At 39.8% G+C, this 21,761-nt stretch overlaps 1 protein-coding gene and 1 pseudogene across 2 annotated transcripts; both read right to left on the bottom strand.

Annotated features, from left to right (window-relative positions):
- LOC125187602 overlaps positions 1–9,616 on the bottom strand; it is a 30,622-nt pseudogene extending 21,006 nt beyond the window's left edge.
- A 2,034-nt stretch (positions 9,617–11,650) lies between these two features.
- On the bottom strand, positions 11,651–20,454 carry LOC125200959 (phospholipase A I-like). 2 transcript variants are annotated; one of them, XM_048098811.1, is made up of 19 exons: positions 20,361–20,454; positions 19,379–20,161; positions 18,660–18,807; positions 18,407–18,485; positions 17,806–17,959; positions 17,505–17,714; positions 17,176–17,421; positions 16,924–17,086; positions 16,582–16,842; positions 16,328–16,449; positions 15,829–15,990; positions 15,540–15,732; positions 15,285–15,421; positions 14,934–15,072; positions 13,864–14,055; positions 13,285–13,765; positions 12,976–13,192; positions 12,800–12,889; positions 11,651–12,253 (listed from the first exon to the last, which is right to left on the bottom strand). In XM_048098811.1, exons 2-19 carry the CDS (start codon positions 20,012–20,014, stop codon positions 11,807–11,809), a joined length of 4,077 nt encoding a protein of 1,358 aa, XP_047954768.1. In that variant the 5' UTR covers positions 20,015–20,161; positions 20,361–20,454; the 3' UTR covers positions 11,651–11,806. The 2 variants fall into 2 exon arrangements, with proteins under 2 accessions (XP_047954768.1, XP_047954769.1); XM_048098812.1 differs by having other exon boundaries at positions 19,379–20,123; positions 20,361–20,427.
- Between the last annotated feature and the right edge of the window lie 1,307 nt (positions 20,455–21,761).

Raw genomic sequence — 21,761 nt, 5'->3', positions numbered from 1 at the left:
TAGAGTGCTTAGGAAGCATAGGGGTGCAATTGGGTGGTCCATCTCGGACCTTAAGGGGATAAGTCCTACGGTTTGCATGCATAGAATTCTTCTAGAAGAGGGGTCTAAACCCAAAGCTCAAAACCAAAGGAGACTTAACCCGATAATGCAAGACGTGGTGAGGAAGGAGGTGCTTAAGTGGTTAGATGTCGGGATTGTCTATGCTATTTCGGATAGTGATTGGGTAAGTCCCACCCAAGTGGTAGCTAAGAAGGGTGGGATGACGGTAGTAAAAGGGGGAGATGATGAGATGATAGCCACTAGGTTGGTAACCGGATGGAGAGTATGTATAGACTACAGAGCTCTTAATGCTGCAACCAGGAATGATCATTTTCCCCTTCCATTCATTGACCAGATGCTAGATAGGTTGGCAGGGTATGAGTACTATTGCTTTTTAGATGGCTACTCCGGATATAATCAGATCTTAATTTCCCCAGATGATCAATATAAATATGCTTTTATTTGTCCTTATGGTGTGTATGCTTTCAGGAGGATGTCATTTGGCCTTTGCAATGCCCCAGCCACCTTTCAGAGGTGTATGAGGTCCATCTTTCACGACATGATGGAAGATATAATGGAAGTCTTCATGGATGACTTCTCCGTCTTTGGTAGCTCTTTTGATAATTGTTTACGGAATCTAACTCGTGTTTTATAGAGATGTGAAGAGACACACTTGGTGTTCAACTTGGAGAAGTGCCATTTTATGGTGAGAGATGGCATTGTGCTCGGGCACAAAATATCTGCAGGAGGACTTGAGGTGGACAGGGCTAAGATAGTGGCGATTGAGCAGTTGCCACCACCATCCAATGAGAAGGCTGTGAGGAGTTTCCTTGGTCACGCTGGGTTCTATAGGCGGTTTATTAAGGATTTTTCTAAAATTGCTAGGCCTTTATGTCATTTACTTGCTAAGGATGTTAAGTTTGATTTCTCTCTTGAATGTTTGCAGGCCTTCAAGACATTGAAGAAGGCGCTTGTGAGTGCACCCGTGCTCATCTCACCGGATTGGTCACAGCCGTTCGAGATCATGTGTGATGCTAGTGATGTGGCCGTGGGATCTGCTTTGGGCCAGAAAAGAGACAAGATTTTCAGGGTGATCTACTATGCAAGTCGGACCCTAGATGCGGCGCAGGCAAATTATACTACTACCGAGAAAGAGATGTTGGCGGTGGTGTATTCGTTCGACAAGTTCCGTCCCTATCTCATTGGGGCGAGAACTATTGTGTTCACAGACCATGTCGCCATCCGCCATCTTTTCGCCATGGTGGATGCCAAGCCGAGACTGATATGGTGGGTCTTGTTTCTACAGGAATTTGATTTAGAGATTCGAGACAGGAAGGGATGTGAGAACGTGGTAGCTGACCACTTGTCGAGATTGGAGCACTGTTTTGAAGGGAAGAATTTGAAGGTTCTCATCAATGAAGAATTACCCGACGAGCATCTCTTCTATGCTCAAGGCTCATCTCCATGGTTTGCAGATATTGTGAATTTCTTGGTGGTAAAGATCATTCCGGAGGATTACATGTCATATCAGAAGAAGTTCTTCCACGACGTCAAGTTCTACTTTTAGAATGAGCCGTTCCTGTTTAGGCGATGTGCCGACATGGTGATACGAAGATGCGTTCCCATTGATGAATGGGAACATGTGATGAGGAAGTGCCACTCAAGTCCTAGTGGAGGACATTTTGGAGCCAACCGAACGGCGATGAAGGTGCTCCAATGCGGCCTTTATTGGCCGAGTATCTATGGATATTGTCAAACCTTTGTACTCCATTGCAATGAGTGCCAAAGGACCGGGGGAGTTTCGAAGAAGAAGGAAATGCCCATGACTACTATTGTGGAGGTGGAGCTTTTTGATGTATGGGGGATCGATTACATGGGTCCTTTTCCACCTTCATCCGGGCATCAATACATACTCTTGGTGATCGACTACGTCTCGAGGTGGGTAGAGGCTATCCCCACTCACGCCAACTCCTCCAAGGTTGTGATTAGCTTCGTTCAGAAAAATATCTTCACAAGGTTTGGGGCTCCAAGAGCGTTGATTAGTGATGGGGGGTCCCATTTCAAGAATAGGTGGCTCGAGCTCGTGTTGCAAAAATTCGGTGTCAAGCACCGAATCACTACTCCCTATCATCCTCAAGCAAATGGCCAAACGGAGTTGGCTAATAGAGAAATTAAGGGGATACTTGAGAAGACGGTGAATGCTAATAGGAAGGATTGGTCGATGAAGCTTGATGATGCTCTTTGGGCATATAGGACGGCGTACAAGACGCCGATTGGCATGTCACCATATCAATTGGTGTTTGGCAAATCTTGCCATCTTCCGGTGGAGTTAGAGCACAAATCCTATTGGGCGGTGAAGCAATTCAATGCGGACTACTACAAAGCGGGGAAGGAGAGACAACTTCATCTCAACCTTCTCGATGAATTCAGAAATGAAGCCTTTGAGAACTCTTCCATCTACAAGGAGCGTCTCAAGACTTATCATGATAAGATGATAGAGAAGAGGGAGTTTGCCCCAGGAGATTCCGTGCTACTCTTTAATGCACGAATGAAGCTTTTCCCCGGAAAGTTAAAATCTAAGTGGTCAGGGCCGTTCAAGGTGAAGACGGTGATGAAGAATGGAGCCATAGAGCTTCAAGGAGATGATGGAAGGACTTTCACGGCTAATGGCCAAAATATGAAGAAATTCCATAGCTATGAGCAGAAGGAGGAGGTGTTTGTGCTCACCTTGGAACGCACCGAATGAGCTTATTGAAGCGTCGAGCATACGACGGTAAAAAATTGCGCTATAGGGGAGGCAACCCCTAGTAGGTAATTTTATTGCTTTTGTGTGGTTTTTATTTTTGTTTTTGGCGTGTTTTCTTCTTTCTTGGTGCTTGTGTGTTTTTCTTTATTGTGTTTCTCCTTAGTTTTTATTTTTTTTTTAAGAATAGTTCTCTCCTTGAGTAGCTAGAATTGGTATTATGTTGGGTATGGTGTTGATTTTTTTGTATAGGAAATTCGAATTCTACAAGGAAGAGGCATTGAGGAAAAAAAAAATGAACAGAAACCGCCCAGAAAAGGCCACCCGGCCGGGTGTATTTACTATGTGTAAATTCTACCCGGCCGGGGTCGATCAGAATGGCTTCCGAAGTTCAGAAAGGGGCCAAAACATGGCACCCGGCCGGGTGAATTTACAGCACAAAATTTATACTCGGCCGGGTCACTTCACCGCTGCATTCGGAGTCCAGAAGGGGGTCTAAAAGTGCCACCCGGCCGGGTGGATTATTAGTTCATAAATTCTACCCGGCCGGGTCCAGTGTCGCGAGCCCTAGGACTATAAAAGGTATGAAATTTTCGAAATTCTTCATTTTTCCTCTCGACTGGCGGCGCCTCCCCCCCATTTCAAAATTCCTCCCCCAATTCACACACAATCACTAAAACCCACCTCAAATCCACCCCACCCATCACTATTACTTGTGATTTAGAAGAGTTTCACCGATTATTTTGGGGATTTTACTTGAAAATCCAAAGAGGAAGAAAATTTTCAAAATTTCACTACTACTAAACACCAAAGGTATGATTTCCTCCTCTAATCTTCATTCTCCATGGATGTATTGTGAAATTTTGTAGTGGGTATAATTATTTGCACTTATGAGTTGAATTGTGAAGAGTTATGGTGTTAATTCATGAATTTTTGCTTGAGGTGAAGCTTTGACTATGAATTGATGAATTTTGGTGTGACATTGTTCTTGAAATTGAGTTGATGTTTGATATTGGGTGTGAAATTCATGTTTTTGGGTGAAATTCAATATCTTGTGGTATTGTTGTTTGAGTATGTGCTACATAATGGGGGGGGGGAATGTGATAGTTTTGTGAGCCATAGGGATTGAGTCTATCTCCCTTTTGATTAATGTGCGAAGAATGGGCATAGGGATTGAGTCTATCTCCCTGATTTATTTGAATTATGGGTTCTAGGTTTTAGAAATTGAGTCTATCTTTCTAAAAATCCTGCTTGCTTGCCTGCCCTATATGTCTCGCTTGGTGTTAGTGCTTCTGATTTTAGGAATTGAGTCTATCTTCCTAATTTTATCTTATCTTGCCTACAATCATAAATCTTTGATTATGGACTAAAGTTTGGGGTTGGTTGTTTGTTGTGGTTTATCTCAGGTACATCTAATATGGTCAACATCGCTAATCCCCGGAACGTGAATGTCACCTTAAGGGGCAAGGAAGAGAAGACCAGATGGGCAGCTCTTGTACCGTTGGATAGTATGCCTAACCGGTACCCTGTTAACCACTTGATCACGGACATGGGCATTCAAACATCATGGGAATCTCTCTTGGAAGCGGGACACCTAAACTTCCTGTTTGCACATCGTTATGGATCATACAAGGTCCTAACTTTGGAGTTCATGTCCACGCTCCAATTGAACTACAACAATAGCGCCTTGGCCTCCATCACCTTCCGCTTGGACAATGTCAAGCACACACTCACGTTGGCGGAGTTCAACTCCATCTTCCATTTGCTCGACGACAATAAGAAAGGCTACATTGAAGAGCCTCAGGACTATAACATGAATGATTTCTGGGCCCGCATCACACTGGATGAGATCACGTCCAGCCAGGGCCCTATTTATGCTCCCTCCCGCGCAAAGATAAACTCCATCCGGAATCCGGTACTGAGGTACATGGCCAAGACCTTAGTCTGCTTCTCATTCGCTCACAAGGAACTGGGCAACATCTCTTCTGGTGTACTATTCATTCTATGGGGCATCTTAGCCCACCGGCGGATCAATATCGGATATTACATGATTAAACACCTGGAGAGACAAGCAAAGAAGAAGAGTGGGAAACTATGTTGTGGGGGGTGTGGTCACCCGTCTGGCCCTCCATTTTCAGGTCGATGTGGAGGATCGGGATCCCGATTCGGGGCCAATGTCCATTGATTGTGAGTTTTTGAAGAAGTCAGGTATGATCACGGTAGACAGTAGGGGCGTCGGGTACTTAATCCTAGGCCCGAAGACATTTTTCCGATTCCCCGACCCTATACTTACTGCTGTCGGGGGTGGACTTAAGGATAATTGGAAGATGAACTCGGATGCCCATTTGGCAAAGATAGAGAGTGATCCTCCCCAGGGCGAAGGTCAGCGACCTATGCGTGTGGGCGCCCATTTACTCCAACGCCCAGAGATCCCCGATGAACCCTTGCCTACCCGAGCTGAAGAAGAAATGGACGAAGATGAAGAAGAGGAGGCTACAGAGCATGAGCCAGAAGGGAGCAGCCGACCGAAGAGAAGTCACCCAGTAGGCCGCCCTTCTAGGGAAAGGCGAATGACAGACATTACTTCAGGGATCCAGCAACTGCAGATGATCCAAGACAACCAATGGGAATTTATGCGACAATGGCGCCAGAAGAACCAGTTGATGATGGCTCGTCAAGAATCCCGTCTTGAGGCTTGTGAGACGTGGATTGAGCACCTTCAAGCTCAAGGGGATGCACGATGGATTGAGGCACAAGCCTTCTACCAAGCTTATTATGCGAGGTTTCAACCTCCATCTGAGTAGAGGTAACCACACCATCCACTCCTCTTCAAACTTATTCTATCCTTCGTATTGAATAAGTTTGGGGGGTCTGACGTGGATTGGTGATGCTTCCCCCACTATCTTTGGTGATGATGAACTTCTTGATTGGTCGATGTTTTGTGAACTGTTTTGTTTCTCTTTATTTTGTTTCTATTTGATTTGTGTATGTCCCTCCTGTGGGACTTGAATATGGGGATGTAATGATCGTATAATTATCTATACTGTGAGGTGTTTATTTTTGGGCGCTTATGATGATTTCTTTTGTTGTCTAAAATAATGCTTTGCGAAAATGGCGGGAATATGCTTAATTGGTTACGATTGCTTTTGAGTGAATTGCTTGTTTGCTTGATTCAATGCCAATTCCCAGTGAGATTTGAGCCTAACATTTGTTTCGGTGTGATTCTATCAAGTTTGTTGTTGTTTCTAGAACTTGCTCATAATCATTTAAGTGTGTAAATTGTCGTAATCCTTAGTCAACCCTCCTAGCCTATAAAAAGAGTGTCGATTGTTGATTCATTGTTAAATCACTCTCAAAAGTGACAAGCCTACAAAACTTAGAAGCACATATCGGCCGTTGTAAAAAAATAATGGAGGTATAAGCTAGACGAAGTCTAGAGTTAAAAAAAAAAAAAAAAAAGCATATAAATTGTGGAGGTATAAGCTAGACGAAGTCTAGAGGAGTTTTTGGTTGAGTTTCTAAATAAGTGGGAATTGGATGGGAGGAAGAAGTTTGACAAAGTCGTACTTATCTGAGAATTGTATTGAGAAATGGTCTTTTGTTGGGAGATTCAATATGTGGTACTTGTGCTTCGTATTCTTTTCAGCCACTTAGCTTAAAATTTCCCTACCGTCCAAAGAGCCACATTACAACCTTAATAAAGTCCTTTCTGATTTTAGATTCACTTTCATACTCTAGTAGAGGAGATGTTTGATTTTGAGCAAGCCTATGGTAAACACTTCTTGTATATTGATTTGAGTGATTAATATTGAGCCTCTATACATTTGAGAGTGAGAGAAGCATAAAAAAATTTACACTTCATGAACTTGTTAGGGCATTGAAACCAAGTGATACACGAGACAGTAACTCAAGGTAATGCTTGATTGATCTTTGCATATTTCCATGCCGATGTCTTTTAAATTTATATCTGAAGCAAAGCCTAATTTCACCTCTTGTATGAGTTTATTGTTGTGATCTTCTTCTTCTTATTTGAGGACAAATAAGGTTTCAAGTTTGGGGGAGTTGATAAACTCATGTTTTAGTCGGTTTAATTGGTATGTTGAGGTGCTTAATGTTGAGTTTTGATGCTTGAATTGTCTATTTCCAGCCAATTAACCTATCTTTTGGAGTTTCATGTGTTTGTTGAGTGTTCTAGGATAAGTAGATAAAAAAGAGGCAAAAATTCGGCCGATTGGGGATAGGAGGCAGCAAGGCCTTTAATGGCTACACCCGGCCGGGTGAGTTTTACTCTTATAAATTCTACCCGGCCGGGTAGGACTTGAGGACCAGAAGGAGCCGGAAAACGACACCCGGCCGGGTGCATTTACAGCACAAATATTCCACCCGACGGGGTATCCTGAAGACAGCGTCACGAGTCCAGAAAGGGGTCTGAAATGGTCACCCGACCGGGTGGATTTACAGTTCATAAATTCTACCTGGCCGGGTACGTCAATTTGACGCGTCTGAAAGCTGAAAACGCGATTTTTAAAGTGGAAAAACGAGAAGAAAAGGCTAGGGTTGGATTGGACGAGATTCATTCTACCTTACCGCCTCCAACACTCACACACACCCCCAAGAACACTTCTAGAGAGAGAATTGAAGATTGAAGACTCCAAATCGGAAGATTGAAGACTTCACTCCATAGATTCGTTCCACAGGAGTTCTTAGTATCTATCTTTCATGTTTTTGTTCGGATTCTTTGTGTTAAACTTAGTTTTCTCCATGAACATGAGTAGCTAAACACCTTTTGTAGAATTCTTGGTGAAGATGCATTAATTTCATAATTTTTATCCAATTGATTTTGTTCTTACATTGCTCTTGTAGTTATTTGATTATTCTTGGGTTTATTCCTTTCAATTGCTTGATCACCACTTGATTGTGTAGGATTAATTAGATTAATCGGGAGATGAAATAATTAATCTGGAAATAGGAATAGTTCACACCTTAATGCAATAAAACTCGGGAGAGTTGAGGTTTTGAGTGAGGTCTTTGACCTAATCGAGCTTTTGGGAGTTAGGGGCTTTAGGATTAGAAGGGGACTTCAATCCTAGCACTTAATCTACAGGTTTCTCACCTCGGGAGGGGGTTTAATCTATAATTGTGGTCGACATTCGATATATCGTTAAATATCGATATATATCGAAATTTTCTATATATATCGATATATATCGAAAATATCGATATATCGAAAATTTTCGATATATATCATATTTTCGATATAAAACGATATATCGCGATATAAGGAAATTCATATCGTTATCGTATCAAAAACTTACGATACGATATCGTATCGTATCGAAAATTACGATATATCGAAAATTCGATAATTTTTCTATATTTTTCAATACGATATGAGCGATATATCATTTTTTCGGTATTTTTCCCCAACCCTACTTATCAATATGTGAGAGTTTGTATTTAACTCAAGTGCATGATATCTTGGGTGGTAGTAATTGAATAACATGAAGGTATTGGAATGTTATTTCATAGAATTCATGTGCCCAGTGTGGTATGATTAAATCCCTAAGGGGTGATCCCCAAGAGGTGTTTGAAAAAGGAATTTATTATTCAGAAAACTGCACAGTTGGAATTTATTCCACGAATAATAAATAAAGTTTCAAACTAGAAGAACTCTTTGGAGAATTAATTTAATTCTAGTCACATAGCAGACAAAAGAATTAAATTGATGGATCAAGATAATCTTAAACGCGGAAAATATTATAAAATAAAATGGACCCAAGTTATTTGTAATTTGGTGATTTAGGTGGGAGTGCAATATTATTCTTTAGTGGAACAAAATAATATTTCATTGATAATATATTAAATCATGGGTCATTTGATTTAATTAGTTAATTATCTAATGGGTGAGTCCAACACATAAATCATTCCATGGATCCCCTTACTAGCCCATTAAGTCTATTATAAATAGTGAGGAGTATGGGAAACCCAAGAACACCAAAAGTTGCACCTCTCAACCCTAACCCTAGCCGCCACTAGCGTGGGCTCTCTCTCTCCCTCATTTGGCTCGATTTTCGAGCCTCCAAGAAATAGGGAGCTAGGGTTTTTGGTTTGATCTTGTCTTGTTCATTCTAATCCATAGAATTGAATCGAGATAGATAGTTTGGTGTAGTGTTTCTCCTAGATCTCTTCAAAGCTATTTGTTGATTATTCAAGATCCGCCCACACGGATGGATGATCAAGGACAAGGGAATAGTACGGAAGATACATGGTCGGTAAACTAGGGATCGCCCGGAGGTGCAGCAAGCAACGTCAATCCGATGTCAGATTATGAGGTAACATTTAATTCACGTCTAATATGCATGTTTATGTGAATATTTGATGTGTGTTCTATAGATCTATGTTTGTTGCATGAAATTGGAATCGAATGCATAATCACCTAAATAGATCCGTTAAGGACCTGTTTGTTTTCCGTGTCTTCCGTTGCGGTAGCCCCAACATTAACATCCCCATTCTACAAAGGATTCACCGCTCTGTACGCCTCGGGCGGCATAACCCCGTAAACAACCGACACATTTACCCCAGCCTTCTCTCACACCGCGTCGTCCTGCAAAACCCTGCTGATCCCGCCGCCACCGCCGGGCCTCGACCAGACGTCCTCCTTGAATCTGTCGCCGCCGTCCGCAGCCTCGATCACGGCACACACGCTGTCCTGCGCCTCCTGATCATCCTCTCGAACCTGCCGCGGACGGAATCGGGGGAATTGGAGGCGCCTGACTCGATTCCACGGAGGAAAGTGGCGGGGCGCTCGGCGACGGGGATCTCCTTCTCGATCATTGAGGCGTGGAGGCGGAATTGGGGCGTTTGAGAAGCTAGGAGTGTGGAGAGAAGGGGGAATTTGGGGGTGCGGATTGAGGGGAGAGGGGAGAAGGGGATTAAGGCGGGGGAGAAAGAGGAGGAGGTAGTATCTGCTGGAGGAAGAGAGTGAGTCTTGAGGGAGAGGAAGAGGAAAGAAGAAGATAAAGATGAGAGGAAGGAAGAAGATGAAATTGAAGTGTAAAACTAATTAGGAAATTAATTAGGGAGTAAAAATTTAAAATTAAAAGTTTAATTTGGTCAAAATCAGGATTAAACCCGTTGATCGTTAGTTTTTAACGGAAATGTTGACGGAGGACCAAAATGATCAAATTTCCATATGTTCAGGACCACAAAATCCAAAAGATAATGTTTAGGACCAAAAACATAAAATGGTTATATGTTCAGTAACAATTTTAGCCTTTAATTTTTTTTGGAAAATAATCTTTCCAGAAAGTTTTGTAATTTTAAGGAATGTGAATTAATTAGTACTATCAAGGAAGGATAAATAGCGACTGGTCATTGGATATCAATAAGACAATACATAAACTATTTGGCTAAATCGAGTAACTCAGCTTCTTAAGTAGGATTAACTGGTCAACTAAAAATGAATGGACTATATTTATTACAGGTTCGCTCATTTTCCTGTGATGCAGTTAGCACCGTGTGAATTTTTAATTTTAATTTGAGCGTAATCCATCTATTAATTCAGCATATACCTCAATGCAAATTATAATTTTTTAGGTGGCCTTTGTTATTTATTGTTTATTTTACCCTCAAACCAGTTTATTAATGGAATTATGGAGAGATAAACTTTTTTTTTTTAAATAAACTTTACCTTGGACGTATTCAGTTAGTTGGAGCTACATGCATAATATGCTAATAGAATTAGAAAATTGAATTAGTTTAGATGATTGAATAAATTCGAGTTGTAATTATTTTTTAAAATAAATAAGTTAGAAGTTTAGCAAAACAATAATCGACTGTCGGTGAAGTTATACATGTATAGGTGTGTAGGGGATGCGTTATATTGCTAACTATTTAAGTTGCTTAACTCTGCTAACTCATCAATACATATACAGTGTATTAAAAATGTTAACACGATGACATCAAAATGTCAACACATAATATCAACACATTATATTGAAGTTCAACAAAAGTATGGGTTGATATTTTAATGTCATCGTGTTGACATTTTTAATGTATCGCATTAAGGAATTAGCAAGTTAGCAATTTAAGAAAGTTAACAATTGTTCACACCCCTAGGTGTGCATGTGCAGTATATTAAATCTATTTAAAAATTCCAAGTCATTATATCCATATCTTTCAAATTTATGTCACTACTTGAGTATTAAAATAACAGTCAAAACATAATCAAATCAGAAATTGAATAGTAATTGGTATGTTGTGAGACGACAGCATATCCAAGTTGTGGTAGCGCACTAGCAACCGCTCTGTTACATATAAATTCAATTCTGACAAAAGTAACGAAGTAATTAGCAACAAATTTACCTCAATATACAAATTAATACAATTCACAAGATTATGATTTGGATACTGATACAATTATTATTGGAATCGTGGTTGTATATGATAAATTCAAGAATTTTTAAGAAGAAAGAGAGAAATAAATTATACAGGAGGGTGAGAGTGTGAGCAGAGAAACTAGATTTATTTTTCTTTTAGAAATTTTCTTTTATATCTGAACCTGGCAAGTGCTTGACGTTGGATTGTTGGTCGAATTTTCATTAGTTGGATTATTTTATTGTAATTTATAAATGCAAAGATTCAAATTCTAATTGTCCTATTTCATATCAAAATTCGGGGTTTTGTAGTAGTAAGTTAACCATATACGTGGAAACTGAAATATGAAAACATAGAGAATAGCGATGATTTAGATAATCACATTGGGTCATTTTTAACAAATTAAGCATACCCACACTGCAAACTTTGAGATGTCCCTCTTCACAAAAAAAGTCAGCTCTATAAGATTTAATTAGTATTATAACTAAAAAATGTTCATTTCCTCTTTGTTTATTCTCATTTCTTCTGGTTTTTCCTTGTAAAATATTCTCATCTATTATACTAGTTGAGTATGTACAGTACAGAGTATTACAAGAAAGATGGGAGTAGATACCTCCGACGGCAAACAACAATAGTACCCTCTCCCATCTACGGATTGCTCGGAAGATGGCACGAATATCTGAGGCTCCTATGTGAAGCAAGCACACGTTTTAGAGCAACATCAACTCTGGCACCACCCTCATACATTGATTCGTACAACTTGCTCACAAATTGACTCAGTTCCTTCTCATCGTCGTCCCATAAACTCATTGGCTGCTCCCCATTTTTATCAGGGTCGCTGTCTTCCCAGTCACTTATGGGACTCGAGGGTTCAGGGTCCTCCTCTTCTCCTTCCTCGTATCCAATCTCAAACTTGCCATTCTCATAACTACTAAACTCACCTGCCCCATAAAATGATGTCAGCTGCAATTCTTCAGGCTCAGCAGAAGGGCATATCACAGCTTTGGCACCAGAATCAAGGAATGCTTTCGTCAAAGCTCGGGTAGGACCATATATTCCTGTGAAAATTATAATTCTGTCCCTCCAAGATCCAACCTGCAGGATACACAAGTCAGCATCACAACATTCTTGTACTTATCAACTGGACATATAAATGTGAGAATCTATGTATATTTTCTGCAATCAAGAGCCCCTTGTGTTGGTTACTTGTATAAATGGTTTCTGCAATCAAATTTGCAATTTAGGGTTTATGTTCTTAGGGAATCAGCCAATTACGGGATTTTCATGTATGTTTTAGCCACATGTTAATGCTCTAACGGCATAAGTGTGACATCTGTTAGACAGACCTCAAGGACATTAGTAGGAGGGATAATGGAGGAGGGTACAAAATGAATTGATTTTTAAAGTTCGAGTTTAAATGTTTGATTGGACCCAACAACTTTTGACAACTGAGTGATCAAACATCCTATAGCCTTAAAGAGTTCAAGGGTGCCCAAATTTATGACTAACCCCAACATTTCTAGAAGTTTCCATCAGAGGATGAAACTAAACTAAAAGTTGTCTTATTATCATCCTCCCAATGGCAGCCTAGACAAACAACTCAAAATCAAGCTACTGTAACAGAAAGATCTGTACACATACCATACAACGGACATCTTCGGGAGTCAAGTGCATGGAAGGAACAGTTCTGCGGAACATGTAAGCACCAATTTCTTGATCATCTTCCATGACCTTCACAATATCATACCAAACATATCAAATTTTTCATCCAAGTGAAAAATAATACTCCATGTAACACAAAGAAATAGTGGATCTACCTGTGTTTGGCGCCCTATATATCTGTGGACCACACCCCCAATCTGGAAGTATGGCCTACAAGAAACAAGATCAGCAACAGTTGTGATGTTGGAAATTACTGATGTATAATTCCTCTTCCTTCCCTTCATCATTGATAGCAAGCTGTATTTCACATTCTGCAGAAACTTCTCTGCTAATTCTCCAGGTTCTGCTACCACAAATACATCATTCTGCCAACTAATTCAAAAGAGAAGAAGAAGAGATTTAACAATGAATCCAACAAGATGAAACTGTATTATAAAGAAGCAATGATGGGTTATAAAACATACCATAAAATGGAGCCTCTTGTGTCATTTTGCAGTGCCAAATGAATTACTCCAACCTGAGGTGAATTTTGTATTTTCTCATGCAATGATAGGATAGGCACAGCAAGCTGTCTCCTCTTAGGGGGAGACTCAGGGGGTGAAGCAGTTGATTTTGCAGAATGGACTCCATCTAAGCTCAAAGGTGGGACTAAATCAATTCTACCCACTGGCTGGGGGCCCATGTCAGGACTGTAAACTAAAGGACTTGATGGGAAGCTTCCAGTAAACAAAGGTGATGTAAATAGCGTTGGAAGTGCAGATCCTGGAGAAGCCTTCATGGTCCCAAATGTCCCATTGACAAGTGATAATTTTATCCCATTACTACCACAAAATGTCTCAAGTGTCCGTGCATGGTGAAAAACTCTACCAGAATCTGGACTATTTGAAGCCTCTATAAGAAGTACACCGCGTCTCCAACCCAAACAAGCAGTGTTGTCATTTGACACTATCACATACAAAAAACCATCTCTATCATTTATAGAATGAACTCAAAATTTGAAGGAACGGATTAAAGAATGATTCGGAGTTAAAGGAGACTAGTACCATTTGCTCTAAAAATCTGCTGAGACTTAACACTATCTGAAAATTTATCATCAAGAGTACTCTCGAGCAATCTTTCAGCGAGATCCTTGAATGACATAGAATTATTCTTAATGTACTCATCTGTAGCACCCTCTAACTTTAACCAGACTGCTGGATCAGTCTCATCGAGTTCCATGTCACAACGTTCATCAACTGTACAATCAATCATACTTAGGGATAACTATTAAACGAAATAAGTGGAGCCTTCTCCTATAAGAAATATATATGTGTTTCTCAGATATTTCAAACTCAGAAGGAAGAATGGATCCATAATTAGCAAGAAATTATGCATTCAAGTTAGTTAATTTTGGCCTAGGAACAATTTGTCAAGTTATTGATTATATGCTCCTCAATATTTCAAATTAAGTTTTTCTTGTACTAACAAAGTTATATCAGCATAAAAAGTACATGAAATGAATCAGGAACCTTTCTTTCTAATTTTAAAATCCTAGGACATTTCATCACTCTTTTATCTGCTGCCTGTCCGGAATTTGATTTATCCAATCTATTCATGTACCCTTCTAAACACAGAGTGGCAACTGGAAAGTTACAAACTACTTTGATAATAACAGAATTTGATTCATGATATATATTTTTCCTAACCATCATATAGATTTGATTTCTGTTAAATCTTAGTATCATGTTTCTGTCTGTCACAACTAACAAGATATGAAGATAAGATGTCCAATATCTTGATTGCAAGATTATATATAATCTACAATAGTATATAAAGTGGGAATTAGTTCTCGTGTTACAGTGAGAGAGATTTATGCCTTGGTATTGAGCTTAGAGTCTAATGGCATGATATTTGTTGACTCATTAGAAGAGACTAAAAAGATTTTGAGTCTGTGAATTTGTTATCTAAAAGGAGTAATTATTTTTTGCACTTTAGGTGAAGAGTTGAGGACCTATATATATGTCAAAATCTATATTATTCAAATGACATATTTCAAATCTTTAGCGAGAAATACGAATTTGCTTAGTAATTTGTTACCAAAGCAAAGAACTATAAGTTTCTGTTAAAACTTTACCTGGATTGAATCGAAAATATTGTACATCTGGCAGCATAGGAAGCAATGTAGTTAAAGTTTCCTCCACACGGTCAACAGAGCAAGCACTGTCAATCAACACTTGTCCAGTGTCCAAATAGCGCCAGCCACCTTTGCGAACCTAACAGGGCAGAAAAACAGAGAACTGAGTACCAATTGCTGGGAAGGTAACATCTTCAAATCATAATATAACTAGAACACAATGAAAACACAACCAATCTGACAGAAGTAAAGCATAGAAAACAGCAGGCAATATCCCAATGGCTGGGGAAAGAGGGGGGAGAGGGGGAATCCATATCAGTATCTGAAGGGAAATAGAGAGTCCTTTGATACCTTTGTTGGAACAGACCCACAGCCAATTGAAACTAAACAATCAATTTTAGAATCAGGCCACAAAAGTTGTGCTTCTCGTATGGCGAAAATTGTAGGATTATTAGCTACAATAGCCCCATCTTGCCAGCGATATATACCTGTAGCATAAAAAGTTCAAAAAAAATGTAGACAATGAAAGCTTCCGTTGAGATCCATCTATAGTATGGACAAAATAGACAAGATAGATGTCCCAGAAGGCACAGAAGAGGAAAGTACCATCAGAGAAATCATCTAAATAATATGGTGCCGCGGATGACGCTCTTATAGCCTGCCATACTCGATGCTTGCAACTTCCAATAAAAGCATTTCTCTTGTATCCAACCTGAGCTCCAGTAGTCACAACTCCTTGTACCCCACTTATCAAGTTCTCAGAAACTGCAGAAGAAAGCTCTGGTGTTCCAGCAGGGTACTGGGATTAAGAAGATATTGTCATTATAAGCAACTAAAAGTATCCCCTCAGACACAAGAAGAACCATTAACAGCTACTAAATGGAAAGCACCGAACCTGGTAATTACGAAATATAAATGGTTGTGCAGGTGCGACACTGACCAGAGTAGACACAACAAAAACTTTGGGAACCTTTTTAACAGCTGACTCTATCAGGAGATCTCCATCCTCTTCAGCACACATCTCCTTCAGCAGCTTCTCGAATTGATCTGCACTGTGCTGGAAGAAAAATCCAATTAATATGGAACCTCATGATGAATTCTGAATGGTGTTTGGTATGGAGGTTTGGGAGACACTAGATGAGAGTGAAAAAAGAGGATTGCTTGGTATTGGGGAATCATTCCATCACCAACATTTCCATTCCAAAAGTATGAATGGAGCATAAAACCTACAGATAGGGGGCATGGAGCACCAGAAGAGAGACAGCAATATAACATACTTTATTGTGTCTTTTCACTGGACTAAAAGACAATGGCTGAATAGACAAAACGTATTGTGCGAGATTTGGAAATTAAATGAATGGAAAGGAAGAGAAGAGAACAGCAGTATAACAAACTTTAGATCCATGAACTACAACACGGAAACTCTGTGATGAGCTCTTGTAAAGTTGATCCAGTTTTTCTCTCCATGTTGCTGCTTCATTTTCCTTATGAACAGATTCAGCAAACACAAGTTTACCTTGAAAAATGAGAGAAAAAGTAATTATGTTAGAGAAGGAGAATAATAATGATAAAATATGGTCGGGAGAGACTAGAGAGAAAAGCAAAAAATGAGGCTCCTTCTGGAAAAAAAAAAGAAAAGAAAAGTTACCAAGTTGTTTGTATATTTCTTCACACTTTTCCAAGGACATTAATTTTATTCCAAGAGCAACAGCAAGCATACCACCGGTAGATGTTCCACAAATAAGGTCAAAAAGCTCATGAATTTGCTTTCCAGTGCCCTTCTCGATTTCTCTTAGCATCTTAACTGTCGCCAATCCTTTCATTCCACCACCATCCATTGAAAGTATGCGCAATCCTCGCTTGGGAACCTGTCTTGCTTTTATAGCACGGCGCAGAATCTCATTCTCCCCTACAATGGCAAATGTGAGAGATGTAAGACTCCCTGCCCCAATCTATGTTAGATCATTAAAATATTCTTGCAAGAACACACCTAATATTGCAAGAGCACGGGATGCAGCTTTACATACACGTGGCTCAGGTGCAGCTGTTAGTCGCAGAAGAAGTTCGCGCAGACTTTCTGATGTGACAAGTGCACGTCGGTTTTCCAAACAAAAGGCAAAATTCCCAATAGCAAACAACGCTAACCTTTGGACCTAAATCAGAAAACCTTCATTTTGAGCTAAACCATTGGCAAGAGATGATGTGAAAATATACACATAAAAGAAACACTAGTGGAGCATGCCTCTGGGTTCTTGTGAGCACACAATAACTTCAGTGACTTCAGAATATCTTTTGTCAGCATTTTCTGAGCTACAATATCTGATGTAAAAGCTAACTTGACCATAACTTGTAAGACAGAGATAACTTCCTTTGACCCCGTGGATTTCAGCACTCTCTCAATAGGTTGCATGATGTCAGATTTCATAAGTTCCATTGCTACTGAACCATCTGAAGCAAGATTTGAAAGTGCAGAGCAAGCTTGTTCGACCTTACAAAAATAAAATAAATAAAAATGTAAGTAAGACATTTTAGCAAAAACAATCCGCATTTATTTATGAACCAGAAGCATACCACATGCTGGTTTTCACTACTTATCATACTTATGAGCTGCCGTACTGCATTTTCGTCTTTTCCCACCACCACACGGTTTCCCTCATCTTGCATTATCTTAGCAAGAGCAGATGCCAGCAAAGGGTGATGGCAAGAAGAAAAACGGAATACGAGAGAAAAGAAGGCACTCAGTTTATGCCGAGATGCAACAAAATAAGAACTATTCTCCATCTGAATCAAACAAGAAAAAGAAGGTATATTTCAACTTAAGAGCCTTTACACTTGGTTTGGCTACTAATTACTGAAGGGTTCATCATCATACCTCAATCTGTACATTAACTGTTACCAAGTTCTCATCGGCCACAATCCGAATATTTGCAAGGGACAAGTGTCGAAGTTCATTCAATGGCAAAATATCAGGAAGAAATTCAAGGGGGTTCCCGAAAAGTCTCAATACACGCAACTCTGACATAGCCCTGTCGACGAGCTGAAGACAAGTATTAAGCTTTGGAAAAATATCCAAGATAACACCAGGGAAATTTTCTATATTTAAAGCATGGAAAATGTATTATAAAGATTCAAGTCCCTATGCGTTTAAGTGTATTGGAAATGGGTATGTGCACTTTTATTTGTTAAAATTAAGCCCTTATACTAGCCTACATGTTAAATTTGAGTGACACCCTATACTTTCATTTGTGTGAAAGACTAGGTCCTTGTGCTACATGAATAATAATGGACTAACTAACTTTAAAATAAATAAAAGTAGAGGGACTAGGTTTTTGCAGAGACAGTAAGATTAAAAAAAGTGAAATCTCAATGGTTACAAATAGAAGTAAACAGATCCAATTTAAAAAAGAACTTTAAAAGTATAGGCACCAACATGTATTCCTTAAGCAAAGAAAGCTACAGGTGAAAAAATTGACCTGAAATCAAGAATAGGGCGAACCAGCTTGTTGTGTTCCAGGGACAATTCAACAAGACCAGCACACTGCCTTAGTTCAACTGCTTGCATCCCCACAAAGATTACAAAGGATATTAGGACAAGCTGTTAGGTTATGCTATTGCTCGTATCACATAATAATTTATTTTTTATATCCAGATTAGTTGCTAGGGTAGCCAACATTTATCATCCATCATATAAAGGGGGGGAAACCAGGAAAAGAATCCAACTCTTACCAGGCACGGAAACGAGCATGTTATAGTCTACAGCAAGAACTTTCAAGTGCTTCAGCTCACCAAGCTCAGATGGCAAAACTGACAGCTTATTGTTATCAAGATAAAGTTTCTCAAGAAGAGGAAGACGGGTTATCTCAATGGGCAATGCCTGAATATAATACAACTCAAGTAAATATAGGCAATTACATTGTCAAAGTTCTTCTGAAGAGACAACCCTACATGATTACAAAAAGTAATCCAAAACTGAATTCCAAGATAACTGGGCTTAAAAATTCCTAAATTAAATGAGTATAAGGAGGTACAAACATACCGACTCCGCCACTAGCAAAACATATGCACATATCAATCTTCACAAATTTAAATAAAATGAAAAAGGGAGAAAGGAAATATCCATGATTGACCAGAAAGTGGAGCTAGTAAGCAAAGCAAAGAGACATAGAAGAATTCAAAGTTAAAACTAATCTCAAATACTACAAGAATATAGACTTTGAAAACTAAGAAACACAAACATTAGCATTTCCAGACACAAGCAGATAACAGGTGGAGAAGACTAAATAAAAGTCGGAGATATAATCACAGGAACAAAAACAAACTTACACATTGTTACATTACATATCATGCAGTAAGATGCGTAAATTCATTATGTACAAATATGCGTAAATTATGGGGATGATCAGAAAGCATGACTATCCTAAGTATTTGACAAAGAAAACACTTACTGATAATCCAAGACCACAAAGGCTGACAACAGAAACATTTCGCCAATGATCAGGACATTCAGACCCTGTAGCCACCCCATCTGCAACTCCATTGGCAAAATTCGACCTCATCAGCTTCACCAACACCCCCATTCCGCCATCAGTCTGTTGCCCTGATCCCGCCGCTTTCCACATTAAAACCCCTTTCAGCGGATCCCTCCTCTTCACCACCCTCATCTCTAAACTCACCGTCTCCATTCGCTCACCTTCACTGCTCTCCAGATCAAGCTCGGAATCCCCATTTTGCACCCTCTCCGTCAGCTCAACTTCCACAGAGTCCTGCGGCGTCGGCAGGGCGACCATCACTTGCGATTGCAGCTTGAGCGCCACTTGATCCTCGTCATCGGCGGCGTTCCAATCCAGTTCGATCTTAAACCCTAACTGATCCTGATTGGCGTTGGTACTGGCGACAGGGGCAGCGGCAGTGGAGGCGGCGGAGGATGCATCCTCCTGAGACGAAGGAGATGAGCCCGATAAGGCGTGTGACGACAGCGATGACCTCGGCGATGCGTCATCGATAGTGTCGGCGTCCTGGCCGTAGCTCAATGTGAGGTGGAAGACTTCCGATGGGCGCTTCCAGCCCAGCCCCCACGACATTGACGCCGATTTAAGATAATGCTACCCTCAAAATGTTTGCTTTTCAGTTGCTTCGATTAGTAGCGTTGCGATCCAGCGAAATTGATCCAGCAATGCGGATTGGCTGATTCTGCAATCGATTAATTCAATTCATACGATCAAAGCCGTCTGCATTTCGCACGATACGTATAAGTATAGGAGGAGATAGATTATCGACTTGCTAGTGAGGAAGCTTCTGAGTATATCTAGAAAATCTACTTGTAACGCAATTAGTGTATATTATATATAGATATAGATACCAAAAAATACAAAATGAAGCAAATAACAATACAAGAAAGTTGAATCAGGAGGAAACGCAAGCACTTACACAGAGCTTTGAGTAACGGGAAGAGTAGTGCTGACCCCTGCAGAGAGAGAGGAGAGGTTGTCCCTCCATTCTTTTCTTCCTCTTTTTCCTTTGCTGTCATGGTTCATAAATTGGATTTTGGATCATTTTTTTAATAATAAAAAAAGAATCGAGAAATGTAGTTGGACTTTCTTAATTGGAAGTAGATTAGCCCATTTAACAAGCCTACTAGGCCCATTTATAAGCCCACTCATTTTTCACTGCAACTTCATTGGAGTATTGATTTTATTTGTGTGCGGGTGTTATCCTAGTGATAAAATATCCCAAGTCAAAAATCTTGAGTTTGAGTTTACTCTTACGCGTTATACATCTACCGAGCAACACTTGGATGTTTCAAACCCACATACGATGTGATGGATTTGGGCAGCAGCAATGTGAACATAAATAAAATGTAATGTCAACTCTTTTTGAACTTACTTAAATAGATTTGTAAATTACTCAACAAGTATCTTTTCAAGTTGCAAAGGAATTTTTAAAAGCTCAATATTACAACAAAAATATGTAAAATGCTTCATACTCCTACAATATAATAAAACCTGGAAAGCTTAACAAAACAAATAATATGCTGGAAATTGTGTCTGCAAACACCATATGTCTCGTGCAGAGGACTTGAGTTGAGTTGAATCACCTTTAAATTAATGCGACCCCTCTTGTTGATTTCATGGTGGAGGAGAGCGTGCATGTAGGCTTACATATATACACATATTAGTAATAACATTTTACTAAAAATAGTAACATAGCTTTTACTATTTACTAAAATAGAATACTTTTATTACATGACAATATGATACGGGCCAAATAGGAGAACTCATCTCAAAAACTAGCTTGTTAAGAGAGAGTGTCCATTTAGTCTATTTGGTCTATATAGACCACACCAGTTGTTCTCACAGCTGATGTGGTAATTGAGTACGTAACATTCGACCCGGGCCAACGTCCTCATTGGTCACGACTGGTTCTTTGCCAAGCCACCACTCCGAGTTCTCGTTCACGGCGGATTTTTTGCCCAGTTACCACTCCGAGTCAGCCCCAAACGTACTAATATAATTGATCACGGAGAGTTCCTTGCTCGGTCACCACTCCGATTAGTTTGGGCTCTCAATAAATGCACCAAATGATATAGACCAAACATGAAAATTCATCCAAAAAGACTAGTCTATTAGAAGAGATAGAGCCTATTTAGTTATATACCCCACACCGGTTATTCTCACAATCGATGTAGGAATTGAGTCTTTAACACAATATAAATGTGAACTTTTTGGGAGTGGAGAAGGAGCGCAGTTTGCATGATATGGGCATGGTCCATAGGGCGCTCCTTTGCTATGATATTCACGTGTAAATCCATATAATATTACCAATGCTTTT

The sequence above is a fragment of the Salvia hispanica genome, chromosome 1 (genome assembly GCF_023119035.1).
Source record: "Salvia hispanica cultivar TCC Black 2014 chromosome 1, UniMelb_Shisp_WGS_1.0, whole genome shotgun sequence".
NCBI lineage: Eukaryota > Viridiplantae > Streptophyta > Magnoliopsida > Lamiales > Lamiaceae > Salvia > Salvia hispanica.
The sequence above is the reverse complement of the archived record's forward strand: the minus strand, read 5'-3'. Positions and strand labels throughout refer to the sequence as shown.